This window comes from Megalops cyprinoides, chromosome 19, assembly GCF_013368585.1.
Source record: "Megalops cyprinoides isolate fMegCyp1 chromosome 19, fMegCyp1.pri, whole genome shotgun sequence".
NCBI lineage: Eukaryota > Metazoa > Chordata > Actinopteri > Elopiformes > Megalopidae > Megalops > Megalops cyprinoides.
The window spans coordinates 1,976,440-1,985,287 of record NC_050601.1 but is presented as its reverse complement, the minus strand read 5'-3'; the positions used below and the strand labels follow the sequence as shown (position 1 = coordinate 1,985,287).

The 8,848-nt window shown below is 45.8% G+C and overlaps 1 protein-coding gene across 1 annotated transcript; it reads right to left on the bottom strand.

Moving 5' to 3' along the window:
• Nucleotides 1-1,825: 1,825 nt before the first annotated feature.
• On the bottom strand, nt 1,826-6,182 carry LOC118794474 (charged multivesicular body protein 6-like). Its single transcript, XM_036552735.1, has 8 exons — nt 6,043-6,182; nt 4,738-4,847; nt 4,081-4,168; nt 3,713-3,799; nt 3,071-3,136; nt 2,889-2,969; nt 2,505-2,580; nt 1,826-2,102 (listed from the first exon to the last, which is right to left on the bottom strand). Exons 1-8 carry the CDS (start codon nt 6,106-6,108, stop codon nt 2,053-2,055), a joined length of 624 nt encoding a protein of 207 aa, XP_036408628.1. The 5' UTR covers nt 6,109-6,182; the 3' UTR covers nt 1,826-2,052.
• Nucleotides 6,183-8,848: the final 2,666 nt, after the last annotated feature.

The following is an 8,848-nucleotide window of genomic DNA, read 5'->3' as shown; positions in this document are numbered from 1 at the left end:
GATTGCTCTGACACACGTACACAACCACGCACAACCAGTCAACAGAACATTAAGGACCGCGGCGGAGAACCCGCATGCTGCACTAATGTGCACCGCCCCCTGCTGGCCAACGGCATTTCAAACGTTAAAAACGGGCCGCCTCAAGGGGACAAAATGACCAGCAGGGTTACCTGAAATCATTAGAAATCATTTTATTGTAGCAGAAAAAAAGAGAAAGAAGCCAACAATAAAGAGTGTGTCAGTCTGTTGCCATATTTACAGCCAGGTCTATCAGTCTGAGACACAGTTTCACAGTATGTATTAAGCCTCAAATCCAGGATTTCATTTGTATTTTTAAAATGACAAATTTCAACATACACACTTTTAAAAAATTACCACAGTCTTTTTGATTGGTTTAGAGTTAGCTACAGAGGTCAGAAATATGAATTTATTTTTAATGAAGTGAGATAAAAAGCTTTCATGATTGAGGAAGGCCAAATCTGTGGAAAGCAAAGTACACAGCATCTGTTTCTGATATACACTGTGAGTGAAGAACACCAGGAATTTCCTGCTAGAAATGGAGTTGCTTGGGCTTCAAACCAACTCCAATATGCTTTGTCATTAAGCTTGAGTAATGAACTTACACAGGTGTAACATTTTTTAATTTCTTACAAAACACCTTCCTTTTCCTTGAGCACAATATTGTGTAGGACATAATCATGTAAATAAATCTGGCTCTCATCATCACCAAATTAGGCTTTAGTTAAATCAAGTTTTTACCATTAAAAAAAGAGACAGACCTGAAACCAATAAGAGCCTGTTTCCTGGTCAGGAGCCACTGGTTCTGACCCATGGCTGAATGTGCTAGTTCTAGTGGGCTTCAATAGTGACTAGCTGATGGGTACAAGTTCACAACTTCAGACTATCTGGCTCCCAGAAAGACCAAAAGCAGGCAAAGCTCAGGCCTGCCACCCTGGACACCCTTATGAATGCCTTCTGCCACCTACTGGTAAAATGTAGGTACTGCTGTTCCACTGGGGTCAGCCACCACACCAGAGGATAAATCAGGGCTGGAGAGAGGGAGTGAATGATTAACATGAACGTTTCCAGGGCCGTTCGGTCGCACCCAAATAAAGGCCAAACGGCATTAGACAGGGGTGCAAAAATGCACCCACACAAATACCAGATACGATCCCTCTGACGCTGACTGAGGAGTGATTACAGCAGTGTGGTGCTCTGTCTGTGAGGGAGTGACTCGGCGACTGTTGTCAGGGGGGTGGGGTGTGGATACGGGGTGAGTGATTGACAGCCCCATACTGGGGCAAGTGTCAGGTTGTCTGCAAGGAGGATCTCCTTTTTTCCCCTAACATTAAAATAATACCTTTTCTATTATTATATCAGCCAGAGGTGATGCCCATGCAGGGGGTGGGGGGGGCGGAGCTGGGCTGTACCATCATGACTGATTCTCCAGTGCTGGCCTCCCTAATGAGTCACACAGTCCTGTGAGCTAACGAGCTCCCTCCCCAGACGCCCCGAGGATGGCTGTCCGGAGAACAGCGGGCCAATCAGAGCGCAGATTTGTGCAATTGAACAATCTACTCCCTTTGTGTGTGTGTGTGTGTGTGTGTGTGTGTGTGTGTGTATGTGTGTGAGTGAACACATATACATAGAAGCCAGCCTCAATCCCTGATGTCATGAATGGCATTGAAGTTCATAAAGGAAGTGCCATACTGTTGACAGAAACAACATCTTACCACTCAATAACACTCAGATGAACCTGAGAGTGAGTGAGTGTGTGTGTGTGTATATGTGTGCATGTGTGTTTGAGAGTCTGTCTGTGTAAATGTGTGAGAGTACATGTCTACATGCCTGCAGGTGTGTGCGTGTGTGTGTGTGTATGTTTGCGTGTTAATACAAAGTGTGTATGTGGAGCCGGTGTGAAGTTCGTAGGGGACTGTTTCCGGCTGTTCCCAGATCAGCCCGGGGGGCGGACGGGTGGACAGTGTGAGGGGGCGGGCTGAATCAGCGGTAGGTCAGTGCGCACAGTGCTGCCGTGGGGATGTGGAGGTGTTACTAAGCTGCCAGCATCTCTCTCTCCGGCTGCTTCCTCACACGCTCCCTCTCTGGAAAACAGGAACACACACAGAGTTCACACGCCAGGCGGATCAGGGGAACGGCCGTTACCAAAGCCCGTCGGGGTCTGGCACCGACCACGGGAAAGCTATAAACCCATACGGCTGCATTTCACTCTTTCAAAGGTGGCAGTTTCAGGGACAGGAAATATGACTTCAGAATAATATTTCTCAACATCCCTCCATTCATCCATTACTTAAATCAAAAGGCAGTCTGGCCACACAGGCAGAAGGCCTGCTAAAAAGGAGGCAGGGTGGTGCCAATGACTGAGACCCCCATATCTCAGATGAGCAGTGCTGGCAGGAGTTTGGGGTGTAGCGAGTTTGGGGTGAGTGGGTAGGGAATGACAGAAAGCAGGCGAGAGCTGTGACCAGCAGGGGGGACAGGGGTACCTGGCTCCTCCTCTGGAACTTCTGGGACCTCTGGCAGGGACTCTGAGGGCACCTCCGGGAGCTCCACCTCCTCACCCTGCATCCGAAACGGAGAGGAGAGACAACACATCAGAGCGCCGTCTCAAAAATCAGCATCATTAGACAAGAATTCAAAAATCACACCAGCCAGGCTACGGTGACAGGAAAGACACGGAAGGATAGGGTACACATGTAAGAGAGACGGATACACAGGGGGACAGGAGAGGGGAATGAGCTGACACAGGTGAGGAGACAGCCAGGTGGCATACCTGAGTGGGCATACACATAGAACATACGAGGGGGACAGGCAGGACAGGTGAGGGGACTCGCAGGGGACACACAGGTGGGACAGGTAAAAAGACACACCTGAGTGATGGCCTCCAGCTCTGCCAGCACAGCATCCTCGTCCTCTTGTGTCAGGGAGCCCGCCAACATGTCATCGATTTGCTGCAGGAGAAAGCATATTAGAGCACCTCCTCCGGCTGTGACTGGAATAATGAGAACAGAGTGACACCTGCTGCCTATGCTAACGAGAGAAAGGGCGTTACCCTCTGGTACTCAATGGCTTCCTGAGTCTCGTCCATGATTCTCTCCACTTCCTCAATAGACATGACCTGGAAGGAAAGAACACAGACGCTGGATATACATTGGCTTACTACACACAACACAGAAGACAAGCACAGCCTCAGGCTCTGCCTAAACAAATCAACGCCTGCGGTGGCTTTGTCCTCTTGATTTTGACTGATAGCCATGTTTACCCCAAAACAAAACAAAGGAAAAACAGGAACATTACTCTACTCTACTGGAACCAGCCAGGCCGCCATCATGACGGATTCGGAGTGAACAGCCAGGAAATTGTTTGAGTGGACATTAACGCTTGTTATTGGCTGACAGAAGACACAGTGTAACTCCCTGATGTTTCTCAAAGCGTTCTTTCAGACCCCCCCCCCCCCCCACTTGGACATACCTTTCCTCACGCTTATGTAAGTGTCCTTACCGCAGAATAGCATTAGGAGGCCAGTGAAATGGACATAAACACACACAAACAAACACTCACCAGCCCACACAGTCTGAGGCACACACACACAGAACCACAGACAGAGAGCAACAGACAGACATGCACAGGGGAAGATGTGTACACACACACACACACACACACACACACACAGACCGTGGAATGGGATCAGTACCTCATGCATCTTCTTCAGACAGTCGTTTCCAACCTTCAGCCCTTCGATGACTTTCATCTCGATCTGGGCAAACTCAATGTCCTGAACCTGGGAGACCAAAACACTACAAGTCAGACTGAAGGCCCTCAACTACAGGTCAAACATAATGCAGCACAAAGTCACCTGAACTGACTGAGTGCTTTCTGGAGTCTCTAAGAACACAGCACTCCCTATACACACCATGCCAGCCGCACACGCAACCCGGTCCCATTAACGTGCTGATTCTTATAAGTGGAGCAGTCTGGGTCTACGTTACTTGTTACTGAGTGTGTATTAAAATGTAGGGTTAGGTATTAAAAGCGCAGCGCCCTGGGGCTTCCTCTGCTCACCATGCGCTCCAGGTTGCTGATCTGGTTCTCCGTCTTGTCCAGCAGCTGGTCCTGGTAACGCTTCTTCTTAAGGAGAAGCAGGGCCTTCCTGTCACAGAAGCATTCACAACATTCCTCATTTACAATGCAGAGCCACAGGGACCCTCAAAACACTGTCCAACATCTGAGCTTCACTTCTCTACATTTACATTTATTCATTTTGCAGATGCTTTTACTCAAAGCAACTTACAAGTGAGATAAAGTACAACACAAGCCAAAATAGCAATAAAATCCTACAGATTCTCTATATGGCTACTACACATTAAAAATTACATTATTGGCATTTAGCAGACGCTCTTATCCAGAGCAACTTACATAGATTACAGTTTTTACATGCTATCCATTTACACAGCTGGATAGTTACTGAGGCAATTGTGGGTTAAGTACCTTGCCCAAGGTACAGCAATAGTGCCCCAGTGGGGAATTGAACCGGCAACCTTTCGGTTACAAGCCCTGCTCCTTACCACTATACTACACTATGCTAAACTGCAGCGGTTGCCATTAAATCAATAACTGATCGGCTCTTGTGCACGCCCAGCTGGACAGTACCATCTGAGCAGAGATTTAAATCGCGGGTAAAACAGGCTGATTCCGCGCACGGACAGCAAGCCGCCTTACTCTTTCTTCCCATCCTTGAGCAGCTGTTTGGCCAGAAGCCGCTCCTTCTCCAGCTGAACGGTGATCTTCTTCTGGTACTGTTTCAGCTTATCCCTCTGCTGTTTCAGTTGCTGGAATCAGACAGAGAGCAATATGAGGATCTGTGACCGGTCCATCTTGGCCACAGTCAAACTGCAAAATCTCTGTTCAACTATAGGCTGTCCTAGAATCTTCTACAATCGCAGCATAAAGACCAAACCCCTGGAGATGTATGTTCACTTCAAAACTACTGTATACGGGACAGGCATGACAAAGCATGCTGGCTGAATTTGTAAATAACTGACTAAAATCATGACAGCTAACCATATCGTGGCAGGTTGCTACTGACAGTCAGTTAGCTACTGTAGCAAGTTAACTAAAATATTGCTGACCATTTAAAGGGCAGTGTTATGCCGTTTACTGTTCCTAGCAAACTCCCTCACATAAGTGATTAACTTATTAAAATTAATAAACTATCCATCTGACCAGCTGCATATTTTTGCGCACGGCTGCTCAGTTAGTCCGGCTAACTGCAGACAGGTAAACTGTCAACATTAGCCATCAGAGCGGTTTAATCAGAGGCCTACCGGTGCAGCTGTTCTACGCCACACACTGCATTACATTATTGTCGTTTAACAGACGCTCTTGTCCAGAGCCACTTACACAGGTTACAGCTTTATCCATTTACACAGCTGGATATTTACTGAGGCAGTTCTGGGTTAAGAACCTTGCCCAAGGGACAGTAGCAGTGCCCCAGCAGGGAATCGAAAGTGCAACCTTCCGGTTACCAGCCCTGCTCCTTGCCAATACAGCACGGTGCTGTCCCACCACACACTGCTACATACAGTACCTAGCTAGCTAGTTAGCTACCCAAACACACTTTGTAGCAAGACGAGAGGAGTTAGCTAGTTAGCTAGTGAAGTAAAACGCCTTGCCTAGTTAAAAATGCAAATGTAGCCCCTGGCTTTCTTGGCGGCTCGCCAGTCTTCACGGCAGCTAAATTACACGATTGGTCACATGCCGATAATCTTGTTTATTCTCCATCTGCTGGCTAGCTCGCTAGGCTAGTTAGCCGTCTAGCGCTAACTGATAATATGGCCATCGACGCGATTTAGCTCTCTGGCTATGTAGCCTCCATCTATGATTGTGAGCTGGTTAGCTCCAGCCAGCGAGCTCGGAAACAGCAGCGTCTTGTGGGCTATTCAAGATGACGAATTAACTTCCCAAATCACAGTTAGATTATGTGCTACTGTACCGCACAGCCAGCTAACTGGCCGCTGCACTCACCAGAACAGCTCTGTCCTGCTCCGTCACTCGAGTGGGGCGTCTCTTCCTGCCGAAAATGTTTCCCATCGCAAACCCCGCATCCCCGCCGATCTCCGCCGCTGTCGTCGAGACGATTCGCAAAGCCTTGTGATTACCTAGGATTTTCTTTATCTATTTCTATTTCATCATTTACTAAGCCTTTTACACATTGACGTGGTGAGCCAATTAACTCGCCAGCTATCTGTTTCAGAAACTCCAAGGAACCGCACCCCTGGCGCTGGCAAGTACGGTGGCCGCACTGGGACAATAATCCTTCTTCCGAGAACGTAACGCCGGAATGCCTAATTGTACCCAAAATGCACATATTTTGAAATTATATGTGCCATTGGGATTTCCAACTGTACACCAGCTACGGAGCAGTGAGGCCTTCTTTTTGTACTTGAACGTGTATAGTAAACAATAACTGGTAAACTCTCATTAAAGACGCCTGAGATGTACTATCAACAAGACCATGCTGGTTGTGAGAACAAGAAAGTCTATTTTGGGTGGGAGTTACGCAGTACAGTACAACCAGAGGTCCCTGTGAAAAAGTATTTTATTGTAATAATCATTAACATTCATTAAAAAAAACAATGCTAGTCTGCAAGTTTACATGCATTGGTAGTACAAAGATAAAACAACGTCCATAGATCATAACCAACAACAACTCTAGACTTAAACTGGATCTGAAACAGCCGATGAAAACGGTTCTTTTTGCTTCTCATTTTCAGGGATGGCAGTTTTTTCACCTGACATGATATTAAGGTGTCATTATTTTCCACAAGCATCTTTTTCCAGTAGCAGCTATGACAAGCTCCCAGTGACATCATACACAGAATGTGCTGTTTGGAGAGCCAACCTCATGAAAACAGTATTACAAACCAAGATACGTTCACATACAAAATCTTTGATGGACGTGTTATAAATTCTACATCTATAAATTATTGCAGTTTAATATCTGTAATTGGCTGCATATGTAATGGAAGGTGATTTATGCTGTATGTCATTTCATACACAATAGATTTACACATTATTACAAAGATGAAAGTGACTATAATTGATATCTACACAACACATATTTTCAAAATGTAGGAAAAATAAGTTCTTACGTGTTTTGACATGTTTCCAGTATGGTATTCAGGTCTCAGTGTACACATGTATACACACGTCAAACAAAATGAAAGACATTAATTCAGCAAGATGCACAGAGAAAGCATTTCAGAGACGGAGTGTTCGGTGGCTTTTCCTGAGGTCTGGAAATCAGTTTCCATCTCTTCCCAATTGGCTCTGGGTTTTCAGATTTATCTCAGATTTGACTTTGGTCCAGAATTTGTTCACTTGTAAAAACATTTTTGTTGATTGGCTGATTGATTGATTGATTGATTGATATGTGGCAGTTCTGGCTGAGTGGACATATGGTCATCTGTATGTACATGTATTAACACTCTAAAGATAAATGGACATTGTAAGAAGAGAATCTATATCTTTCCAATACTGCGACAGTGGACACCATATTTGGCCATCAATTGTATAGTAAAGCTGCTAACATGCTGCAGGAGAGTTACAAATGCACATGTAATGAGACACAACCTGATAAAAATTGCCAGGAGCCTCTGTGTCCTTGAAGATTGTCCTTGAAGGTGAACAGAGAAGTACAGAACAGTGAAGAAAACATTTGTGTAGATCCACACACAAGGGCTGACCTTACCCTTTGACCATGTTGTGGAAGAACACTCAAGACAGCGTACATTTCAGATTTTATCAAGATCCATGCAAATGCCATAGCTAAGACAGAGACCAAATAATGGGTTGTGACTTTGCTCTTTGGGCTTCCATCAAAATCCATGCAAACTACAGGGTGTTACAAACTACAAATCGTTTTTTTGATGCACCAACCAAATGGAAAAAACGAAAAACATTATGCCAGTGGGGCAAAAAGCTCTTTCCATAAGGTGTACTGTATGTACAAAACGAACTGATGTAGATGCTGGCAGAAAAAGCCACAGAGGCACACCATGCAACATTTTGCTGAAAAGGGAAGAGTTATTTCACAAAGATCTCCAATAATGCCCAGCGGTACCAATCTTTAGCTAATGGAATGCTTGATTGTTTATTTGTGACAAAGTCTTTGAAAGAGTATGATATGTCCGTGCTGTAAAAGAACCAATACACATGCGTGCATAGAGAATATGGGGAGAATATGTGTGTGTAGGAGCGCAAAAAGAGAGTGACAGTGTAAGAGAATGTGCTTGTGAGAGAGACAGAGAGATTCAGACTGTGTGCTGGTGTGTGTGTGTGTGTGTGTGTGTGTGTGTATTTGATTGAGATGACAGGTGTAAAATGTGACCGGAAGACTGATTTGTGACAGAGCTACACCTTTGGATGACAATAACAATGACATCATGTTCCATATGGTCAAGCTCTACATGTTGATCACACACTGACTGTGCACCCGGTAGCATCTAGGCTGGGAAATCACAGTGGCAACGAATACCCATGCTGCTAAAACTGCAACACCCAGAGGATGCAAAACTGTTTATTCATCCTCTGTTTCCATGGCGATGCTAGCCTGACCTTCACTAGCACACAGGATGCTCAGTGAAGGGTCTACACGCCAGTGCTGATGGCAGGAATGGTTACGCTCAGAATCAGCAGTTCATCGAGAGAGGCTCTGATAAACCGCTAGACCAGTCACACTGTCACTGTTAGACAGGAAGACGGGGCGAGGTGCGGGCAGCATGCATCCACTCCACTCGCTTTGTCGTCTGTTTCTGGAGACCTTTCTCTT

Excerpts from the sequence above, each read along its gene's own strand:
- LOC118794474 (XM_036552735.1), bottom strand. The coding sequence starts at position 6,108 with ATGGGAAACATTTTCGGCAGGAAGAGACGCCCCACTCGAGTGACGGAG. Across the intron at positions 4,848-6,042 it reads AGCAGGACAGAGCTGTTCTG|CAACTGAAACAGCAGAGGGA; the intron begins GTGAGTGCAGCG and ends GTCTGATTCCAG. Across the intron at positions 2,103-2,504 it reads AGTTCCAGAGGAGGAGCCAG|AGAGGGAGCGTGTGAGGAAG; the intron begins GTACCCCTGTCC and ends CCTGTTTTCCAG.